At 48.1% G+C, this 24573-nt stretch overlaps 1 protein-coding gene across 1 annotated transcript in view; it reads right to left on the bottom strand.

Moving 5' to 3' along the window:
* The window catches only part of LOC119976764 (spindle pole body component 110-like), a 546263-nt gene that overhangs the window by 430546 nt on the left and 91144 nt on the right, over window positions 1-24573 (bottom strand). Inside the window, exons 10-11 of the mRNA XM_038817508.1 lie at window positions 3014-3040; window positions 1603-1632 (exon numbers count right to left, since the gene is read on the bottom strand). Coding sequence (XP_038673436.1) covers window positions 1603-1632; window positions 3014-3040 — 57 coding nt within the window. The remainder of the gene's footprint in view (window positions 1-1602; window positions 1633-3013; window positions 3041-24573) is intronic.

Below are 24573 nucleotides of genomic sequence, written 5' to 3'. Positions count from 1 at the left end.
TCTAATCTTGGTGGTAACTGTCGAGTTTGTACATTCCCCTTGTGTCCGCATCGATGTGCATCGCATCCTATTCACATTATGTAGATGTGGAGATTATTTAAGGTTGATTTTGGGGGGGGGGGGGTTACAGACATACGTTGGGGAGAGGGCTGACGTAGGTATTATTTCAGAGGGTCGGTATGGACTCGATGGCAGGATGGATACCTTTTACACTGTAGTGAGTCTATACTGCTGCATCAAGGAACGGTCAACATTTGTGTCGCAAAGCTTACACAAGAGAAGATGGTTACGTTTGTTGCAGGCAAATCGGTGCAGTCCTACGACATCACATCACAGGTTAGTGTCCCAAATTAAAGTATTATCAATGGCTTCACGAATGACCTTGCCTGAGATTTCCTGTTTGGCGCACTCTCCACTTGTTGCAAACAGACCATCATGACCGGAGGAACACCAGGCTCACGAACCAGCAGCCCCGGGGGCCAGCAAGTTTGGAGGAATTACCAGAGACATCCGTGTCGGTTTTTAACAATTCTTCTTGGGAACGGTGAACATACTCCCTCAACCCAAAGAAATTTCCAATTAGTGTAGATTGTTGAGACTTTGGGTTGGTGAGTGGAGAAATGTATGTATCTATGTTTGCGAGCGTTTAGTTAAATTTATGCAACAGTCAGAATTTTCGATGTGCCGTTTGGTCTGTTGTTTTATTCGTAGTATTTCACAACGGTGTTCGTGTGTTATTGTCTGAGTTGTGGAGGACCTAATTCCCTTTAATAAAGTATTTAATTTTAAATGTTAAAAAAATGACCTTTCCTCAATCTTATGATGTGAAGTGAGGATGTTCTTCGATATTGAACATTGTACCACTTATCTCTCTTATGCTTTTGAAATGCCTGTGTCCATATACAGAAAGAACAGTTCGAGATTCAGATTTGGATTAATAATTTGAAAGTATAATTTCTGCCACACAGTCCCAGACAACGACAAACTCCAGCGACAAATGATTGACAGATCTCTGTTCAAAGATGAGTCTATTGTTTCCACGCATTCTCCATCTCAAACGCATAACATCGTCGGAAATCTTGCGTATCCAGCCAAGTGAATGCATTGGCTACAAATTTATGTCACGCATCGTAAATATTTGTCTTAGAGCTGACCTAGTGTCTCCCGGAATGCATCTACAATGTGCAAATTAGGCAAACAATGTTCACTTTGTGGAACTGCACACCAACAACACTGAAGACGTTCAACTCAATCTGGCTGGATTGAGGGGGGGGGGGGGTCGTCAGTGGGGAAGAGAACCTGCCTCTTCGCATAATCATCCACCGTCTTAAAAATTAATATGTTCTAGCCACGCCAGCTTTTTAGATTCAGAGGCTTCAGTACATTAATCAATCAAATGCAGAATGAGAAATGTACTCAATACGAGCCGCGCAGGATATTCTCTTCAATGATATCAATATTCAGCATTTTACTGTCGACCTTAATTGATTTAAATATGTGCATGGCCTTCCAAGGGGCGCAATTTTCACAACGAGTGTCATTTTCCACGAACATACGTCAGTAACATATGACTAAAATTATACTTTTTCCGCCGACTATTACCTTGCAAAGCATTTCGAAGTTTTCGGAATTCTAAACAAAAGACAAGATATAGTTTCGTTAGTTTTGTACTTTCAACCCAAGACATAGTGTTCGAATCGGAGCTTACCTTTCGGCTATAATGTTACCCGTTTCTTATAGGCTCTGCGTGCGAATGACTGAACTAGTTTGCAGTTACATCAGGCAGTTTTGGACACATTTCAGTAGTAACCTCATCGTTTTTTCTCAGCATTCGAGATTGATGATTGGACAATTTCAGAATTGTAGGTGTTAAATCAAGCACCCCACAAATAGGAATATATGACTTGGTGAACAAAATAAAACAGCGTTCCATTGATCCAAAATCTAAGCAATGTAGACACAGGAAACTGACGTACGAACAAAAATGTATGAAATACTCAACTTTCTGACCAGTAATATTAACGCTCAATCTTTTCACAAACTATTCTTGACATGTTTCGATTTGTCCAAATCAGATTTGATCACCATATCTTCATATGGTTCAACTGATCCCGTTGTCCTCAATTAAATACCACAACTGAAGTTTCCAGACGAATTGAATTGCTTTCAGGTGTGTGCGGCATGGTGGAACAGTGGTTAGTACCACTGCCTCACAGTACCAGGGATCTGGATTCAATTCCGGCCCAGGGTGACTGTCTATGTGAAGTTTGCATTTTCCCGCAGCGTGTGCGTGGCTTTCCTCCGGTTTCTCCGGTTTCCTCCCAAGGTTCAAAAATGTGCAGGTTCAGTGGCTTGACCATGCTAAATTGCCCCTTATTGTGGGCAATGAGATGGACTTGCGGGGAAAGGTTTGAGATGTGGGTTTAAGTACCATGCTCTTGCAAGGAACGGTGTAGACTCGATTGGCCGCCTTTGCACTGTTGATTCTATGGTTCAAGGGCAGCTCCTGATCTCCCGTTTCCGGTTTTGGAAAATGTGAATCAGTTGCCATTATTTACAAATCTAGCTACTTTAGGGCCATTAGAAGTACATAACAAAGACATCTCAATCATATATTAGATTCTCAAATCAATGGGACGAATATCCCAGAAACTGACCTTTCCAATTAGCCGTAATGGCTATACAAATCTTCTGCAAATCTAAATTTTGCATTTATTTCAACAATCCTCCTATTTTAACTGGCGTGCATTAAACGTTGAACACGATTATCCTGCCCTCGAGTCAAAAAATGTTTTTTTGGAAAGAAGCATTGATGTCCCACTTGATTCCATACTACTGACAATTGCGACAGGAACCTTTAGGCAAAAGAGCAGTTATTTCCCAAACGAAACATGACAGATTGGAATTGCACGTGTCTTTCAATTAACCGTCGTTGTATAATAGTGAAGTTTGGTTTTAGAAGGAATAACATGACATAAGTTACAGAAATACTGTATATTTTCTTTTTTATTACCTGCATCTTTTCTGTCCGCGTCGTCTTCTGTAAATAATGTATACTCAGTTCATGCACCAAGAAGTGCAAATTCAAATAATTGCTTTATTCATTCAATGTGTTCACATTTGTTTATTGGACAAGAAATACAGATAATTGGTACAAAAAGCGAGCAACTGCACATTCGTGCACTTGGATTTTCTGAATAAACTACCTTGATATTTAAAAAAACTCGCATTAGAAAAAAATATGACCAACAGAGCACCCAACTAATGCAGCAATGACATTGAAGAAGAAACCTGTTCATCTAATCTGGTCAGATCGATATATGACTTCAGACCTGCCGCAGTATCCTTCAATGGCGTACACTGCAGTAAGCAACTGAAACCTGTCACCCTGCAAAAAAAAAATCATCATAAAAGATGGGACGCTAAGCATTGATTCTTCGGGTTTGAGCATTGACATGTTCAATTACAACTTCAACGTTAGTTTCACAAACATTTGACAAATTGTGCTGAAAGTAGGATCGCCTCGACACCGGATTGCAAGCAAATATTGCGCACTGTCAAATGTATATGTAATTTTCAACGAATTTCATCACCAGCGTGTGTACGGGTTTTCTTCCCGTCGCAGCAATCTCACCAGATGGTTTTTTTTTACAACAGGAGAAGGACCATTAGTTCCAATCCATTATTTCACCTGAAGCCACTGACGTCTTATGAGATTTAAGACAATATCGTGTCGGTCGCTTACTGTATCCTGTTTAAATGGATGAATGGACTCCGGACCACGTTTCAGAAGAATCACTGGAAGTATAAGGCCGCGGAATGAACTCTGAGCTCGAATATAATTGTCCAACATTAGGATTGACTCGGGACCAGAACGGTTGATGGAGATCTATTCATCCAAAAGCTGATAATTGACAACAGGAGGATCATCACGTGCAGGTGAGAGAATCAACTAAGGGAAAAACAGATTCGTCTCAGTTCACATCAACCTCAATGTTCCAGGTCGTTTTTCAGCTGACTGCGTTATCAGGGGGGATTGTTGCTCTGCCAAAGTGCCAATGCACACAGACTCCGAACAAACTCTGACGATGTGATGCACTGACATTGTGCGAACAGTTTGCACTGGAGTGCTGAGCTCGTAGCATTTGAGTGCTACAGTGAGAGTTTGGTGACTGAGGGAGTATAAGGGTTAATTTTTATTTAAAGTCTAGTATTTCTTTTATTTAGTTAATTAACTTAAAAAGTTGCTGTTTTGTCTATAAGAATGAGAATTTTGAATCAGCTTTAAACAAGGTTCTACTTGTACTTACTTACAGCTGGAGCTTGTTAATTAGTTAATTGCAGTAGGCCAGTTTTCAGAGGCTAGAGTCACAGCTTAAATAGGAGCTAGTTACAGTGCAGACTTTGTTTGCACTGGAGTGCTGAGCTTGTGGCACTTGAGTGCTACAATGAGCGTTTGGTGACTGAGGGAGTGCTGAGCTTGTGGCATTTGAGTGCTACAGTGAGAGTTGGTGACTGAGGGAGTTAGGTGAGGAGGGAGTAAGGTGCTCCTTACATTTCATTTCCTATATGTATCAAAGAGCGAGAAGGGAGTCAGGAGTTTAGAGTACAGCTGACTGGAAGCAGAGTCGGAGGGCGGAGGTCCAGTTGGTCCACGGGGCAGCTATTTCTGTAAAGTAAGAAAGGATGGTGTCTAGGGCAGTTGCATGCTCCTCCTGTAGGATGTGGGTGGTGACGGAAGCAACTGGTGTCCCCGCTGACTATACCTGCGGGAAGTGCACCCAACTCCAGCTCCTCAGAGACCGTGTTAAGGTACTGGACAAGAGTAGCTGGGTTACAGTCAGGGTAAAGAAAACTAACAGGCAGACAGTGCAGGGATCCCTCGTGGCCGTTCCCCTTCAAAACAATTATACCGTTTTGGATGCTGCTGGGGGGGATGACCTACCGGGGGAAGGCCCCAGCGGCCAGGTCTCTGGCACTGAGTCTGGCTCTGGGGCTCAGAAGGGAAGGGGAGCATATTAAAGCAATAGTAATTGGAGATTCAATGGTATGGGGAGTAGATAGGAGATTCTGAGGTCGCGAGCGAGACTCCCGGAAGGTATGTTGCCCCGCGGGTGCCAGGGCCAGGGATGTCTCGGATCGTGTCTTCAGGATCCTGATGGGAGAGGGTGAGCAGCCAAAAGTCGTGGTGCACATTGGTACCAACGACGTAGGTAGGAAAAAGGGTGTGGAGGTAATAAACAAGTTTAGGGAGTTAGGCTGGAAGTTAAAGGCCAGGACAGACAGAGTTGTCATCTCTGGTTTTTTGCCGGTGCCACGTGATAGCGAGGCTCGGAATAGGGAGAGAGTGCAGTTGAACACGTGGCTGCAGGAATGGTGTAGGAGAGAGGGCTTCAGGTATTCTGATAATTGGAGCACATTCTGGGGAAGGTGGGACCTGTACAAGCAGGACGGGTTGCATCTGAACCAGAGGGGCACCAATATCCTGGGAGGGAGGTTTTCTAGTACTCTTCGGGAGGGTTTAAACTAATTTGGCAGGGGAATGGGAACCGGATCTGAAGCCCAGCAACTAAGGAAGCCGATATTCAGGACGCCAAAGCACGTAGTGATGCAGGGCGGAAGGTAACACTGACAAAGGAGAGTACTTGCAGGCAAGGAGATGGGTTGAAGTGTGTATACTTTAATGAAAGAAGCATCAGGAATAAGGTGGGTGAACTTAAGGCATGGATCTGTACTTGGGACTACGATGTGGTGGCCATCACGGAAACTTGGATAAAAGAGGGGCAGAAATGGTTGTTGGAGGTCCCTGGTTATAGATGTTTCAACAAGATTAGGGAGGATTGTAAAAGAGGTGTGGGGGGGGGGGGGTGGCATTGTTAATTAAAGATAGTATAACAGCTGCAGAAAGGCAGTTCGAGGGGGATCTGCCTACTGAGGTAATATGGGTTGAAGTCAGAAATAGGAAAGGAGCAGTCACCTTGTTGGGAGTTTTCTATAGCCCCCCAATAGCAGCAGAGATGTGGAGGAATCGATTGGGAAACAGATTTTGGAAAGGTGCAGAAGTCACAGGGTAGTAGTCATGGGTGACTTCAACTTCCCAAACATTGAGTGGAAATTCTTTAGATCAAATAGTTTGGATGGGGTAGTGTTAGTGCAGTATGTCCAGGAATCTTTTCTAACACAGTATGTAGATTGCCCGACCAGAGGGGAGGCTATATTGGGTTTAGTACTTGGTAATGATCCAGCGCAGGTGATAGATTTGTTAGTGGGGAGCATTTTGGAGGTAGTGACCACAATTCTGAGACTTTCACTTTAGTTATGGAGAGGGATAGGTGCGTGCAACAGGGCAAGGTTTATAATTGGGGGAAAGGTAAATACAATGCTGTCAGACAAGAATTGAAGTGCAGAAGTTGGGAACATAGGCTGTCAGGGAAGGACACAAGTGAAATGTGGAACTTGTTCAAGGAACAGGTACTGCGTGTCTTTGATAGGCAGGGAAGAGATGGTCGAGTGAGGGAACCATGGTTGACAAGAGAGTGAAGAGATGGTCGAGTGAGGGAACCATGGTTGACAAGAGAGGTTGAATGTCTTGTTAAGAGGAAGAAGGAGACTTATGTAAGGCTGAAGAAACAAGGTTCAGACAGGTCGCTGGAGGGATAGAAGATAGCCAGGAGGGAACTGAAGAAAGGGATTAGGAGAGGTAAGAGAGGGCATGAAAAATCTTTGGCAGGTAGGATCAAGGAAAACCCCAAGGCCTTTTACACATATGTGAGAAATATGAGAATGACTAGAGCGAGGGTTGGTCCGATCAAGGAGAGTAACGGGAGATTGTGTATTGAGTCTGAAGAGATAGGAGAGGTCTTGAACAAGTATTTTTCTTCAGTATTTACAAACGAGAGAGGCCATATTTTTGGAGAGGACAGTGTGAAACAGACTGATAAGCTAGAGGAGATACTTGCCAGGAAAGAAGATGTGTTGCGCATTTTGAAAAACTTGAGGATAGACAAGTCCCCCGGGCCTGACGGGATATATCCAAGGATTCTATGGGAAGCAAGAAATGAAATTGCAGAGCCGTTGGCAATGATATTTTCGTCCTGGTTGTCAACAGGTGTGGTACCAGAGGATTGGAGAGTGGCCAATGTCGTGCCCCTGTTCAAAAAAGGGAATAGGGATAAACCTGGGAATTACAGGCCAGTCGTCTTACTTCGGTGGTAGGCAAAGTAATGGAAAGGGTACTGAAGGATAGGATTTCTGAGCATCTGGAAAGGCACTGCTTGATTAGGGATAGCCAGCGCGGATTTGTGTGGGGTAGGTCTTGCCTTACAAGTCTTATTAACTTCTTTGAGGAGGTGACTAAGCATGTGGATGAAGGTAAAGCAGTGGATGTAGTGTTGATGGATTTTAGTAAGGCATTTGATAATGTTCCCCATTGTAGGCTTTTGCAGAAAGTAAGGCATGGGATAGTGTGAAATTTGGCCAGTTGGATAACAAACTGTCTAACCGATAGAAGACAGAGAGTGGTGGTGGATGGCAAATATTCAGCCTGGAGCCCAGTTATCAGTGGCGCACGGCAGAGATCAGTTCTGGGTCCTCTGCTGTTTGTAATTTTCATTAACGACTTGGGTGAGGGAGTTGAAGGGTCGGTCAGTACATTTGCAGATGATACGAAGATTGATGGAGTTGTGGATAGTGAAGAGGGCTGTTGTCGGCTTCAAAGAGACATAGATAGAATGCAGAGCTGGGCTGAGAAGTGGCAGATGGAGTTTAACCCTGACAAGTGTGAGGTTGTCCATTTTGGAAGGACAAATATGAATGCGGAATACAGGGTTAACGGTAGGGTTCTTGGCAATGTGGAGGAGCAGAGTGATCTTGGGATCTATGTTCATAGATCTTTGAAAGTTGCCACTCAAGTGGATAGAGCTGTGAAGAAGGCCTATGGTGTGCTCGCCTTCATTAGCAGAGGGATTGAATTTAAGAGCCATGAGGTGATGATGCAGCTCCACAAAACCTTGGTCAGGCCACATTTGGAGTACTGTGTGCAGTTCCGGTCGCCTCAGTTTTGGAAGGATGTGGAAGCTTTGGAAAAGGTGCAAAGGAGATTTACCAGAATGTTGCCTGGAATGGAGCGTAGGTCATACGAGGATAGGTTGAGGGTGCTAGGCCTGTTCTCATTAGAACGGAGAAGGATGGGGGCGACTTGATAGAGGTTTATAAGATGATTAGGGGAATAGATAGAGTAGACAGTCAGAGACTTTTTCCCCGGGTGGAACACACCATTACAAGGGGACATAAATTTAAGATAAATGGTGGAAGATATAGAGGGGAAGTCAGAGGTAGGTTCTTTACCCAGAGAGTAGTGGGGGCATGGAATGCACTGCCTGTGGAAGTAGTTAAGTCGGAAACGTTAGGGACCTTCAAGCGGCTACTGGATCGGTACATGGATTAGGGTAGAATAATGGAGTGTAGGTTAACTTCTTAAGGGCAGCACGGTAGCATTGTGGATAGCGCAATTGCTTCACAGCTCCAGGGTCCCAAGTTCGATTTCGACTTGGGTCACTGTCTGTGTGGAGTCTGCACATCCTCCACGTGACTGCGTGGGTTTCCTCCGGTTTCCTCCCACAGTCCAAATATGTGCAGGTTGGGTGGATTGGCCATGAAAAATTGTCCAAAATTCTCTGATTAACCTAGGACAAAAGTTCGGCGCAACATCGTGTGCCGAAGGGCCTGTTCTGTGCTGTATTTCTCTATCTATCTAGAACGAGAGAAGAACGAGCAGCTGAGAAAACAGTGTTCATGATTTATAAGTAGCTGTTGGCATCAACAGTGTATCGCCATATCAATTTCACTCAGATTTTCACATGTTATCATCTAGCCAGGGCCAAACACTTGATCAATGACGAGTTGAGAAGAAAATAATGGAAGCGTTCGGAGTGAAAATAAAGCAACAATCTGTTGAAAATACAAATCGGAAATATATTCATGCACGTGTGCGTTGAAATGTACATATTAATTTCTCCAAATTCCAAGCATACCTGGGCATATATTTGGAAAGATCAACAATTTTCACCCTCAGGTAGATACATTATAATATGAGCTGTTTATTCCCTGAATCGTCGCGTCATGTGACACAACGGAAGTAGCACGGCCCACATTTTAAAGACAAGCTCTGAAATTCAGAAGTGCTACCTTCTTCCGTGAACATCAGAATTTGAAGGCATGTCTGCGAACATGAACGTCTCGACGCTGACAGCTAACCACTACCGTTCACGCTGTCAACAGAAGTCTGCAAATATTCAGCAGAATTCAGCGGACGACCATGCTCCACCAAGAGCCACCATGTGATAACGGGCTAGACAGTGGCCGTCCCAGCTGGGCAGCGCTGTTAGGTCCACGGGAAGAAGGGGTGACCAGGGAAGGGGCCGTGTGAGTGGGGTGACCCCCCACTGAACTAAGGCGGTGTGCAGTCATGGACTGCCAGTGGCGTGGCCTACAAAGCAGCCACATTGCTGTGCATTCACTGACGACAAACTTGGGCCTCTCGTCCTGATGAGTGCCACCAGCCATATGATTGTCCCTACTCCGCCACTCCACCTTCGCCATACCCTCCCCAGCCTGGCCGCAAGTCGCCGGCGGGACATCACGTGGCCCACTGCAACGCTCACTGTAGCCCCATGGAGCCGCTAGGCATCGGCTGTCGATTGTATCTCTAGCAAAGACACCAGCATCAGGAATTACAGGAGGGCCAGAAACCCCATGGTGCCAGGCAACGACTGGGCCAGTGTTGGGGAGATGGATTCGGATGTTCTGAAGGCAGAGCTCACAGAGCCAATCAGGATCACCACGTAACACGGTGGATCTGATTGGGAATGCACCATGCTAACATATTGGTCTTTCACCCCGACACACAATAGATATTTGAATTAAGGCACAATGGTGGACATCGTCCTATTTGCCTCAGAAATGAGACGTACCCTGTTGCTGTGCGAACAGGAGTTCCTCGGGGACAAGGAAGCTACGACAGTGAAGCGTACAGCAGTGGAGGCTGCCACTGCTGTCGTGCAGCAGCAGAGCTTGCCCGCGAGGAACAGGAGGCAACTCCCGAGGATAGAGAGCATTTGCCAAAAAGGCCCAGGAGGTGGAGGTGCAATGGAGGTGCCGCATGAGGCCTCATTTGTACTGGCCGTGCCCTGTCATTCGAGGAGCTGATGTAATAAGGCATTGCATCGAAGACTGCACTTGAGCAGGGAATCAGTGCGACAAATCTGCCAGATCATGCCGCACTAGGCACCTCGAGGATATGTGGAGAATGCCCGCTGCCGTTGGCCGTCAACTCCACAGTTGCCACAGCCTGTACACTACTGGGTCCTTCCAGGCACCTCGTGGAGACCTTTGTGGGATCTCATAGACGTCGATGCACAAGTGCATCCGCCTGACTGCTGCCCACGGTGGCACGTTCCACCGTTTGCCTGAGAGATCATTGCATGCGAGCTGGCCATTCTATTATACGGTCGCACGAAACGCCGAGTGTGATGGTGTTGGGGACAGTCTTTGGCAGGGGGAGTATCGGGAGCATGGAAGGCTGGGGATCCCAGGCTACCACAACATCAGCCCATGCCGTCACCCCCATACAACCGCTGTTGGCAGCCCAAACTATCCAACCCTTTAAACCCTTTTCGGCGCACCAAAGAGAGGCGCACCGGCTTGACCCAAAACATGCTTTTTCGCCGCCTTTTCCAGACACCTAAATGACCCTCTTGTGGACTGACCTCATTAACACTACACCTTGTATGCTTCATCCGATGCCGATGCTTAAGTAGTTTCGTTTCATACCTTGTGTTGCCCTATTATGCATTTTCTTGTGTTTCCTATTCTTCGTATGTACTTAATGATCTGTTGAGATGCTGGCAGAAAAATACTTTTCACGTGTATTTTCACGTGACATTTAACAAATCGAATCCAATCCAATCCAAAGCAGGTTGCAAGTATGGGAGAAGATGTTTAATCTGACAACCAAAATACAGAAACTTCCTTTTCAGGAGTCTCACCACTAAACTGTGCCCTGCACCCGTGACAACGTAACTGGTATCTCCCTCTCTGGCTTAACAGGCCCTAATGTTACGTTCTGAATTCCAATGGAATGCATCGGGGATGCAGGCGGCCTGCTGCGATTCCAACTCTTTGACCTGGGTCCCCATTCGTGCTACCTCCTCGGAAACGGGACCTGGATGGGCCTGACGTCTACTGGAGTGTCCCAGGTGGCGTGATGCTGCTTCTCGCTGCCACCAGGTGTGCCAGGTACAGCAGTGGGGTGGAGTGCTGCGGGGTCCTGACACCTCATCTTTGGGAATCACTGGCACAAGGCCCCATCACGCTGCCCTCCATTAGGGTGTCTGATGTGCCCTAGGCTGCTCCATGGGACGGTGGTGTGAGTGGAGCTGACGCATGAGGCTCCACCACCCTCTGCCAATGCCAGTCGTCGAGACCCACTCTGGTCTGTATCAGGTCCTCCATACTTGAGCACGGAGCACAAGGAGTGGTCCATCTCTGTCTAAGACAGTGCCGCATCACTCATTTCTTGTGCCACCAGCATAAGGGCCTGAATCATATCTGCCACTGACAGCAACATCCCCCTTGGTGACTGGGTCATCATCCTCTGTGTCAGCGCAACCCTCACCCCAATGACTCCTCCGTGGACGCCAAGCGTGAGCTGAATACATGGATAGCACGCATGGTCGGCACCACCTCCTGCTCCTGCACGAGGCTGGTCTCCTCCAATTGTATCTTCAGGTCCTCGATGCCTGCCGATAACCTATTAATTTGTCCCTGGTTCTGCGACTGCATCTCCACAATCAATGGGCCTGTCCGTCAAAAGCCCGACACCTATCTCGACGGCTGGTTCTTCTTGGGATGGCCTGTTTTCCGAACGTCTACCACACCACCACCCCCCCCCCCCCTGTGAGTTCCTACTTCCATCTAATGTTGCCGATCAGCTGTGTGGTGCGCATCGGATATGTCACAGGAGCTGCTTCACTAAGGTGCCCAACCGAGACGAGTGTCCCTGTGATGCTCGGGTGTGTTGTGACAGTGCTGACGTAAAATCTATGTCAACATCGTACTCGAGCCGCGGTTTGTCCTGAGTGTCGTTTCGTTGTTCCCGTTGTCCCGATGGCTGTGAAACGGCTGGGTACGGGGGCGCCGACTGGATCCTCCCCATTACCAGCAGATCCTGCAAGGCACAAGATGCATGATTACACTGCAGGCTGTTCGGTGGTGGGGCTAGTGGGGTGATGTTGGTGAGTAGATGAGCATAAGATTGATGATGAGGGCGAGTGTGGTGTGGGGATGGTGTTCGAGCTGAGGATTGTGTGCGGGTTGTATTGCGGGTGGATGCCTTGGGCTGGTGTTGGGGCTGGGTGTTGAAACACGCATCAAAGTGACCCGCAATTCAGCAGCGCTTCACTTCCTTGCCCGCAGCTGCACTCCTGCGCGACGACTTCCCTTTCCTTCTGGTCGCCGAGCACGTCCAGGGATTTCTGCCCAGGCACGGTGAGGGGCCTCAGGTCCCGTGATCTCCCTCCAAATACCTGCAGCCCCCGAAAGGTATGAGTGGTCTTCTCCTTGGTGGAGGGGTGGGGGTGGAGGCTGGGGTCGCCACAGAAAATGGCAAAGTTAGACATTCTGACGCATGCAGTCCAGGGGTGGGTAGCTGGCAGGCCCAGTAGTCAAGTCATCTCGCCATTGTGGCCGGGTTGGGTGCCAGCACGTGGTGCAGCGTGGGCTTCGCATGACGCCCGCCTGGCGCTCTATTCCGTTTCACCGTGTATGGTTTGGGGATTGGTGCCAGGGCGCAGTATTGCCGACTAACCATGCCTGCCCTGAGGTGGCCGTGCAGTTTGTTATGGCACAGCAGACCTGTCTGGATGCTGTTGCTGACGGCACTGGCCGCCTCTGCGCTGACACAGTGGGCAGCGGCAGCTGGCACCCTCTATCTAGGAGACAGGGTAGAGGGTCAACCACCTATCCTCCAACACTTCCAGGAAGTCCTCCAGCTCGCGATAGGTGAATCTTGGCGCTGCATTCCTCTCTGCTATCTTATTGGATGGGATGACGTGTGTGGGCGTTCAAATGTGTATATGCCGCTGCATCCGTTCAGCCACCTAATCGGACCTGGCGAATTCTACACCGTTTCCCATTGGAATCGAATGTGTTCGACGTGTAGCTAATGCTAGCTCCTCAACAGTAGTTGAATCGGTCCAGGTGCGGTTCCAGCTTTGGTATCGTGGAACTCCCCGGATCCTGTGGTGGCGTCAACTCTTAGTCTCAGGAATAAAGAATCCCACCGCCTATCCTTCATCCAGTCACTTGTTGCCAAGATGGTTCGAAAGCAGTATATTTTTTCAGAGGCATGGTTGCTTCACGGCACGTGTTGCATGGCAGTCAATGGCAATGCACAGGAGGTTCATGCAGTGTCCACTCATTTCACAAAAGGGTACCATCGGTAATTTTCTTAAATTTGCCGTCCAAATGGAAACTGAAAATTCGATTTTGTTGGGCTTTCAGTCGAGAAGAAGTACTAACTAAATTTCCAAGGTAGCTAACGGGTTGCTATATGGAAATGTATCAGAGAAAAACAGGGCGTAAACAAATGAATGGGTGGAAGTGCATATATTGAGCAGATACGTGGATAGTGTATGGTTTTTATTCCTGAGCATAACATAGTTACAATGGACCTTGGTTGTGATGAGAATTAGGAAGCCTTTAACTCTTCAAAGTCTCTGTGCCCTCGTTGAGGTCAGTTTCATGCTGAAGAAGAGAGAGTTCGTGAGACTGCCCTGCTAGAAATCCACTTCAGAGGAGGGAACACATCAAAATTCAATGTCAGATCATTGCTCAAAAGCCCCTTAATTTGCTGAGTATGGATTCTTAATTTGCTTCGGGACTCGCCCAAGAAAGCGATAGAGACTGTGGCAGAGGAAGCCACGTAAATATGTAGCGATGGTCGGTGATCAAATTTAAGGCAAGCTAAGTTACTTTGATGATATCAGAAATGGAAAGACTGCTGTCGTGAACAAGAAGATCGGCTGGCAGACTTCCAATTATCTGTTCACACACACGTGCAGATTGCAGATCAATCTATTCCAACCATCAGGGCTGCAGTTTATCCATTTGTTTGTTTCGGCATTCGGTCGAAGGGAGATGACAACTCTAATTGAGAGAAATATGACATTCACCGGTCGGCCGGTTGTGGAGATTCATCAGAGTCTGCAAATCTTCGTTTTGCATTTGAATTCAGTTCAACATTGGAAGTTGAGTGGAGAATAAGGTGCATCGATCCTCCACGAGGCCCTCGTCACAAGTCGACCAGCATAAAGCTATAAATGTGTTTTGCAAACGAGTTTCAATATTAGGCGTGGATTGTGAATTGCATGGAATGGGGACTGGCGGAGATGAAGGGTGGGGAGGGTGTCCGCCGGGGGAGGTGGGAGGGAGTTGGACATGGCAGCTTTTCGTATGTCTCTCCTACCTTGTGTTTCAGAAATCCCTACCCAGTTTTACAGGATCTTCAATATCCGGAATAACATAAACATGACTTGGGCTTTGGTAGTCGATAATCAGTTTACTTTTGCCAGGCAAGTCGCAGATGAACAGAAGACTTCCACCAAGTGTATCACTAGCCATTTGGCCGAATGCTCAATGGAGCGTTTCCACTTCAGCAACAAGTGCATTTCCAGCACCGCGAATAATATGTATACCGAGACCTCATAAGAGCCAAGATGAACTTGGACGTCAATAGAACGTCGACTTGTGGAGACAACGATTTGCATGTTGTAACCGCTTTGATTTCTAACATTCATTGTATTCGATGTAGCTCTGCCTTCCAAACACTCAAACATTCTGCTTCTACTGCCTGTTGTTGAAGGGAGTTCCAGAGAATCACGATCCAAAGCGATACAAATCCAACACATGCTGTACCTTCCGAGTTTTGAACAACATTTTCTGCATAATTACTGATAACGTTGTATAGCATTTGCTGATATCTTGCTATACTTGTTGAAAGGCCTTCTGTGATTCACGCACTGTGGCACCCAGATCCCTCTATATCTCGGAGCTTTGCAATTTCTCAGACTTCAGATAATGAGCTTTGATCCGGCCGAAATGGTGTACTTAATGTTTCCTACGTTACAGAATATTGTCTTTTCATTTAACCTATCAATGTCCCTTTCTATCCTCCTTATGTTCCTTTCTATCCTCCGTAGGTCCTATTAAAAATTAACCTATCAGCTAATATTTGTATTGTCAGCAAAGTTTGCAACCAGACCTTTAGTCCAACCATTCACGTCATTTATAAAATTTGTGAAAGGTTGAGGCCCTAACTGATCGCAGAAGCACACCAATTGGAACAACTACTCAGAGCAGAATAAAGATTTCTGCCAACTCTCTGTTTTATAATAGCGTGCCAATTTACTATCCATGCCAACATAATACACGCAAAGCTATGACTGATATATTTTTATCCGCATTGGCTGCAGATGCGATCCCAGAGGACTGGAAAATAGCTAATGTGGTACCGCTATTTCGGAAACGTAGCAGGAACAATGCAGAAAAATATACGCCAGTTACACTCACGCAGTGAGTCGATAAATTATTGGACAGAAATCTCAGGGACACGGTTTATTCCCATTTGGAACCAAATGGACTCACCAGCGATAGATGACATGGTTTTGTGAAGGGGACGTCGCCCCACGCTAACATGTTCGAGTTTTTTGAGGAGGTGACAAAGGTGATTGATGAGCCGAGGGTAGTGGATGTTGTTTACGTGAACTTCAGTAAAGCATTGGACAAGGTAGCTGTTGGCATACTGGTACAAAACCTGCAGTCACACGGGATCAGGCGTGAGGTGAGAAGATGTATACAGAGCTGGCTCGGTCACCGAAGTTAAAGTGTAGCAGCAGAAGGGCGTTTTTCGCAATGCAACGTTTTAACAAGTGGTGGCCCACAAGAACATGTGCTGGGGCGTCTGTTGTTTGTAGCATATATAAAAGATTTGGAGAAAAGGAAGCTCATCTGAAAAAGAAGTTTGCTGATGATACCAAGATTGCTGGAGTGGCAGGTCGTGTTGATGATTGTCCAATAATTTATCGACTCACTGCGTGAGTCTAACTGGCGTATATTTTTCTGCATTGTTCCTGCTACGTTTCCGAAATAGCGGTACCACATTAGCTATTTTCCAGTCCTCTGGGATCGCATCTGCAGCCAATGCGGATACAAATACATCAGTCATAGCTTTGCGTGTATTATGTCGGCATGGATAGTAAATTGGCACGCTATTATAAAACAGAGAGTTGGCAGAAATATTTATTCTGCTCTGAGTAGTTGTTCCAATTGGTGTGCTTCTGCGATCAGTTAGGGCCTCAACCTTTCACAAATTTTATAAATGACGTAATACAGCATGACGTATATAGCTTGGGCAGAGAAATGGCAAACAGAGTTAATCCAGACAAATGTGCGGAAATGCATTCTGGTAGGTCTAACATTGAGGAAAAATATACCGTAAGTGGCAAAACTCAAGAATATGGAAGGTCAGAGTGATCTGGGCGTGCAGGTTCACAAGTCTTTGAAAATGGCAACACAAGTGGACAAGGTAGTCAAGAAAGCTTCCTTTCATTGAACGGGGCATCGAGTATAAATACTCGCAAGTCGTGCTGCAGTTTTTTAGATCCTTGGGAAGGCCGCACTTGGAACATTGACAAGATTATGGGGGGTGGGGTGGGAGGCGTGAATAGTGTGGATGAGCAGGGACACTTTCCCATGGTGGACTTGTCAGTCTCCAGGCGGCAGAGGTTTAAAGTCCGTGGAGAACGTTTAGCGGAGTTGTGCGAGGCAGTCTTTTTTTCACAGAGGGTGATGAGTGCCTGGAACCCGTTGCGAGGGGAGGCTGTGGAAGTAGATACATTAACGGCGTTGAAAATGCATCATAATAATACTTGGATAGGATATGTATAGAGAGATAGGGAAGAAGGAAATGCTGAGGGTATTTGCCAAGGTTGATATCATGAGCGGCACAGGATCTGTTCATGTTCTGTATTGTTCTTTGTTCGTTTTTCTTTGAGATTTATATGTTACAATGTACTTTGAGCGGCAGCGTACCATATGCTTTATGGCAAACTAATTACACTCTATCCCACTGTTCTCTTTTAATCACCATATGTGACCCTTTCGTATGAATGTTTTGAATTGGCTGAACATAAGTTTCCTTTAATAAAACATTGTTAATTGCCTGAATGCATGCTGCATCTCCAATTGCCCTGCTATAAGATCTTTAATAACGACGTTTATAATATCGCTATGATACATATTAGGCCAACTGACTTGCAATATTTCTATTTTCTGCCTCCCTCCCTTTATGACGATAGAAATTACGTTTACTATATTCCAATATAGCGAATCTTTTAAGTAATTTAGCAATATTGAAATCAATGCTCCGCTATATCTCATGTGTCATGTCTGTCAAGGCGTTAGGCTGCAATCCATCCGGATAATCAGATTTGTCAGCCCGCAGTACCAACAACTTTCTCAATGACATTGCCGTGTTTATTCAAACATAATCACGGGTTTCTTCCATTTTCTGATTTATTACTATTTCTGGGAGTTTACGTGTGTCCATACAGAGTCAAGACAAATGCAAAATATTTGTTTCATCAGCCAGCACAGCCGTATTACAAATAGTAATTCCTCAGGTGCATATTTTATGCGAACAATGATCACTTTCTCTCTTTTCTTGTCAACCATCTGTAGAAACGCTGAGAGTCTGTCTTTAAATTACTGGCTAGCAGAGCAGTACGGTGTTACAGTGGTTAGCATTGCTGCTTGCGGCGCTGAGAACTGGGTTCTAATCCGGGTTCGAAGTCACTATCCCTGTGGAGTTTGCACGTTGCTCCCACGCGTGCGTGGGTTTCACCCCCACAAACCACAGATGTGCAGGATTGGCAGATTGGCCACCGTTAATTGCAAAATAAATGGATACTCTAAATCTAGAATTTAAAAAAATGTCTTGACTAGCTGTCCTCTTTGTTCCAGTTTCCAGACCTTACTGATCCCTATGGCATCCTACGTATATAGATCCTTTCCAATTTTACGGTAGCCTTTTCACAAATATGTTGCTTCTTTCAATTTAATGCTATATTCTTTAGCTCTCTGCAGACGATGGGATTTCCTGTTGGCATTTTTTATTTCCCATTGGATTGTGCATATTCTGTGCATCTTAAAATATCCCTTTAAACCTGTGGTTTTGGCCTTCTCATACCTATCCGTGAATCATGCGTTCCAATTCACTCCAGCTCGCCCCGATAACTTCCCTCATGTTTGTCCTCATTTAAGTTCGAAATACTAGTCTTGGACGCAGGCGCCTTTCCCTGAAACTGAATGCAAAACTAAATTATATGATGATCGTTGCTGTCGGCGGGTACGTGCAGGATAAGATGATCTATTAATTATATCTCATTGCACGGCATGTGGTCAATTGTAACCTGCTCCTTGTTTGCACCAGCGCATCGTGTCCTAACAAAGTAATCCACAACCATTCAATGAACTCCTCATCTCCGGTACTTATGTCAATATATTTTGTATTTTATCAACCTATGACGAAATTTCAAACCTGCATATTTATTGTGTGCATTTATGGCTATCTCAAAATATCTCTTTGTTTAAATTCTGCCTTACTACGTAGTTACAATTTGGGGGCACGTGCCCCACTCCCACATGTGACTCTTGCCTTTTTCATTTATCATCTCAACAGAAGCTACTATTTGCTTATCCACCTGCACACCTCACACAAGACGCAGGAACATGCACCTGACCTGCCACGTGAACATTTACCCACCTCCAACGAAATCACCTATTCAAGTCCAGATTTGCCAATTCTACAACCTTCCCGAACTACTCCCCTGCCGACACACATATTTCTCATTCCTATTCCCGTGAGCAGCTCTCCAAATCTACACTGATAAAATTCACCTATCTCACAATTGTTCAACCTATACATTCAGCCACCTTCGCCATCTATCGGTCTATGCATATCCTAGGTTACTTTCTATAGTTCTGTTCATATCACAAACCGACACACTTCACCCAGTTCGCTTACTCACCAACCACAAATTTTCTCCACCCTTTTCTTTTATTTTCCAAATAATTTTTATTCAAATTTTCAACAACTTTTAACCAACAAAATAAAGAAATACAGTAACCCCCCTAAATACAAAAGCAATAAATTAACAAAAAGAATGAACATAAAACCATGAAACCACAAGGCCACAGCAAACAGGTAGCCTCACCCACTCACCCCCGGCCCCCCCGCCCCCCCACGTTTGATGCTGAAGTTGACCGCCCCCTAATACTCTGTCAGAAAGTCTAGTAACGGCTACCACCGCAGAACCGACCCCCTTAGGGCGAACTTGACCCTCTCCAGTTTAATGAACCCAGTCATGTCGTTGATCCAGGATTCCGCGCTCTGGGGCTTCGCATCCTTCCACTGCAAAAGAATCCTGCGCCGGGCTACCGGGGACCAACGGCCAGAATACCAGCCTCTTTCGCCTCCTGCACTCCCGGCTATGATGCTACCACGAAAATTGAGAGTCATCAGCCCGGCTCCACCCTGGAGCCAACCACTCTTGACAAGGTCCTAGCAACACCCCTCCAAAAATCCTCGAACGCAGGACACGCCCAGAACATGTGGGTGTGATTTGCTGGGCTCCCCGAACACCTGCTACACATTTTCCCTCTCCCAAAGAACCGGCTCAGCCCGGTCCTAGTCACAGGCGCCCCGTGCAGCACCTTTAGTTGGATTAAACTAAGCCGTGCAGAAGAGGAGGAGGAAGTCACCCTACCCAGGGCATCCGCCCACGTCCCCTCATCGTTCTCCTCTCCCAGCTCTTCCTCCCACTTTGCTTTCAGCTCTTCCATCGAGGCCTCCTCCCCCTCCTGCATCACATGGTAGATTGCTGAGATCCTCCACTCACCGACTCAGGCCCCCGAGAGCACCCTGTCCTGAACCTCCCTTGGCGGGATCAGTGGAAACTCCGCCTCCTGCCGCATAACAAACGTGCTAATCTGCATATACCTGAAGGTATTCCCTGGGGGGAGACCCCACTCCTCCAGCTACTCTAAGGTCGCAACTTCCCATCGAGAAAAAGGTCCCCCATCCGCCTGATACCTGCCCTGTGCCAGCTCAAAAATCCTCCGTCCATCCTCCCTGGTATAAACCGGTGGTTCCCCCGTAGCCTTCACCTCCCCCCTATGCCACCTCCACTGCCCCCAGATTGTCAGGGTAGCCACCACTACCGGACTCGTAGAACACCTTGCTGTGGGGAACGGCAACGGCACCGTCAGCAGTCCCTCTAAGCTCGTGCCGACACAGGAGACCGCCTCCAACCTCTTCCATGCCGCCCCCTCCCCCTCCATCAACCACCTACGTATCATTACCACATTCGCAGCCCAGTAGTTCCCACACAGGTTGGGCAGTGCTAAACCGCCCACTTCCCTGCCCCACTTCAAGAATACTTTCCTCACCATGGGGTCTTCTGCGCCCACACGAACCACGTAAAACTCCTACTGACGCTCCTGAAAAAAGCCTTCGGGATCATGATGGGTAGACACTGGAAGAGGAACAGAAACCTCCGGGGTACCGTCGTTTTGACCGACTGGACCCTGCCCGCTAGGAAGTGCAACACATTCCACCTCCTGAGCTCCTCCTCCATCTGCTCCACCAGCTTCGTAAAGTTCAACCTACGCAGGGCCCCCCAGCTCCTGGCTATCTGGACCCCCAGGTATCTGAACATCCTCTCTGCCCCTTTCAGCGGAAGCTCCCCTATCTCTGTCTCCTGGACCCCTAAATGCACCACAAACAGCTCACTCTTCCCCACGTTGAGCTTATACCCAGAGAAGTCCCCGAACTCCCCAAGAATCCTCATCAAATCCGGCATCCCCCCAGATGGATCTGCAACATACAACAATAAATCGTCCACGCACAACGACAGTCGATGCTCCTCCCCCCCCCGCCCCACACTATCCCCCTCCAGTTCCTCGATTCCCTCAGTGCCATGTCCAGTGGTTTGATCGCCAAGTCGAACAGTAGGGGAGACAGGGGGCACCCCTGCCTCGTCCCCCGGTACAACCGAAAGTTCTCCGACCTCCTCCCATTCGTCACCAGCTCACCACCAGTGCATCATACAACAGCCTCACCCACCTAAAATATCCCGCACCAAACACGAACCTCTTCAAAACCTCCCAAAATTATCTCCACTCCACCCTGTCAAAGGCCTTCTCCACATCCATCGACGCCATTATCTCCGCCTCCCCGTCCACCGCAGGCTTCATTATGACATTGAGAAGCCGCCGCACGTTAATGTTCAACTGCCTCCCCTTCACAAAACCCGTTTGATCCTCCTGAATAACCTGTGGCACCACATTCTCAACCCTCCTGGCCAATATCTTGGCCAGCAATTCCGCATCCACATTGAGGAGCGAAATCGGCCTGGATGACCCATTCTGAAGGGGGTCCTTATTTTTCTTCATAATCAATGATATTAACGCCCTGGACATCGTCGGGGGCAAAGTCGCCCCCTCCCTTGCCTCATTCAAGGTCCTCACTAGCAGCGGGCCAAGCAGATCTGAAAACTTCTCATAAAGTTCCACCGGGAACCCATCGGGCCTCGGGTGCCTTCCCTGACTGCATACTCCACATCGCATTGACCAGCTCCTCCAGCTCAGCTGGCGCCCCCAGACCCTCCATCTGCTCCTCCCCCACTCTCGGAAACTCCAGCGTGCCTAAAAAGCGGTCCATTACTCCCTGCTCCCCAGGGGGCACTGACCGGCATAACTCCTCACAGGAGGTCCTAAACACTCCGTTAACGCCCTTCGCACACTGCACCAGACTCCCACCTCCATCCCTAACTCCCCATATCTCTCTCGCTGCCTCCTGCTTCCGGAAATGGTGCACAAGCATCCGACTCGCCTTCTCCCTGTATTCGTATACCGTCCCTTGCGCCCTCCTGCACTATGCCTCCGCCTTCCTGGTGGTCATTATGTCAAACTCACATTGGAGACCACAACGCTCCCTCAATAGCCCTTCTTCCGGGACCTCCGCGTACCTCCTGTCTACCTTCACCATCTCTTCCATCAACCTGTCCCTCTCCCTTTTCCCGCCCCTCTTCCTATGTGCCCTGATGGAAATCAGTTCACGCCTAACCACAGCCCTCAGCGCCTCACAGACCACCCCCACCTGCACCTCCCCATTATCATTAATTTCTAAATATCTCTCTGTGCACCTCCGTCCCGCCCGCATACCTCCTCGTCCGACAGCCGCCCAACATCCACAGCGGGCGTTGGTCCCTCCCCTCCCCAACTCCAGATCCACCCAATGCGGGGCATGATCTAAGATGGCTGTCGCCGAATATTCTGCCCCAACCACCCTCGGAATCAACACCCTGCTGAAGACAAAAAAGTCACCCGCGAGTAAGCCTCGTGGGCATGGGAGAAGAACGAGAATTCCCTACCCCCCGGACTCATAAACCTCCAAGGATCCACCCCTCCCATCTGGTCCATGAACCGCCTCAGCAATGTGGCCGCCGCCGGCCTCTTACCAGCCCTGGACCTGGAGCGATCCAGAGCTGGGTTCAGCACAGTATTGAAATCTCCTCCCATTATGAACCCCCCCCCCCTTCTCAAAGTCTGGAATCCGGCCCAACATACGCCGCATAATCCTGCATCGTCCCAATTTGGGGTATAAACATTAACCACCACCACCCGCTTCCCCTGGAGCCTACCGCTCACCATCACATATCTGCCACAACTATCTGCCACCACAGTCGACGCCACAAACGACATACTCTTCCCCACCAAAATCGCCACCTCCCCAGTTCCTCTCATCCAACCCCGAACGGAACACTTGCCCAACACAACCCTTTCTCAATATTTCCTGATTTGCCACCCTAAGGTGCATCTCCTGGAGCATAGCCACATCCGCCCCAGCCCCTTCAAATGTGCAACCACCTGGGCCCGCTTGACTAGCCCATTCAGCCCCCTTACATTCCATGTGACCAGCCGAATTGGGGGGCTATTCACCCTCCCTCTCTGCCCGTCAGCCATAACTCTTCCTCGTCCAACCACATTCACGCAGTCCCCGCACGGCCCGTTCCACACAGTGGCTGATCCTCATCCCGCCCCCTCCTAATACCATCAGTTCCCCTTCGGCCTTCCAGCTGCAACACGGTACCCCCTTCTACTCCTTCCCGAACAACACACGCCCCCCTAGCTAGGGCCCCCCCCCCTTGCTGCATTTTCCCTCTCGTTGTACTTCTGTATGTCCGCTGACTCCTGCTGACCCCGGCTGCTCCCGTCAACCCAATGATCCCCCTCGCGGTGTAACACAACCACCATTCCCCCCGACCAGCACAGTCCCCTCCCATTCCGACTCCAGGGCGGATAAAAGCCCGCGCCTCCAGCTCAATCCCCGCCCCTCGACCCAAAACGCGGGAAGAGAAGGCCCGCACCACAACGGGCCTACAAAACATCCCCCAAGCTTCCCCACAAGAAAAAAAACAAACACCAACTGAAAAGAGCAAGGGAGAACAGAGCCTCCGAACACGATACAACAGTCCCCAATTCGCCCTGAATCCTCATTCCGAGTCCAGCTTCACTGCCTGGACAACTCTTCCGGGGAGTCAAATAGTACTGTGATCTTTATAACTGATCCAGAGGCATGCTGGCTGTAACACGCTAAACTTCACCTCTCTCTTGTGCAGCACTGCTTTAGACCGGTTATAACCAGCCATCTTTTTCGCCACCTCCGCACTCCAGTCCTGATAAATTCGGATCTCTTCATTCTTCGACCTGCTGCTCCTCTCCTTCTTGGCCCACCTCAGCATACATTCTTGGTCGACGAACAAGTGAAACCACACCAGCGACGCCATTGGCAACTCGTTCGGCTTTTGCCTACTCACCAACACTCGATGGGCCCCCTCCAGCTCCAAGGGCCCTTGGAAGGACCCCGCTCCCATTAGCGAGTTCAGCATCGTGACCACGTAGGCCCCCAAGTCCGATCCCTCCAGCACCTCCGGGAGGCCGAGAATCCGCAAATTTTTCTGCCGCGAGTGGTTCTCCATTTCATCCAGCCTCGCCTGCCATTTCTTCTGAAGTGCCTCGTGCGACCCACCTTCACTGCTAGGCCTATGATTTCGCCCTCATTCTCCGAGACCTTTTGCCGGACCTCGCGGAGATCTGTCCCCTGGGCCGTCTGAGTCGCCATGAGATTGTCAAGTGAGGGCTTTAGCGGTTCCAGCAGCTCAGCTTTCAGCTCCCTGAAGCAACGATGGAGCAGCCTGCGCCCACTGCTGCCACGTGCCAATTCCCAACCCGCCGCTATCTTGGTCTTCCTCCCTCTCACCGTTCTATGCTCCAAAGCCGATTTTGTGACTGCCCCGCTCGTGATCCAATCCATCCACCGGCAGAGAGGCGCAGCTGATGTCTTCCCACACCCGGAAACGTCAGACCAGCGCCGTTACGGGCCCTCAAAAGAGC

Source organism: Scyliorhinus canicula, chromosome 13, assembly GCF_902713615.1.
Source record: "Scyliorhinus canicula chromosome 13, sScyCan1.1, whole genome shotgun sequence".
Taxonomy (NCBI): domain Eukaryota; kingdom Metazoa; phylum Chordata; class Chondrichthyes; order Carcharhiniformes; family Scyliorhinidae; genus Scyliorhinus; species Scyliorhinus canicula.
Note: the sequence above shows the minus strand (reverse complement) of the source record. Positions and strands in the feature narration are given on the sequence as shown.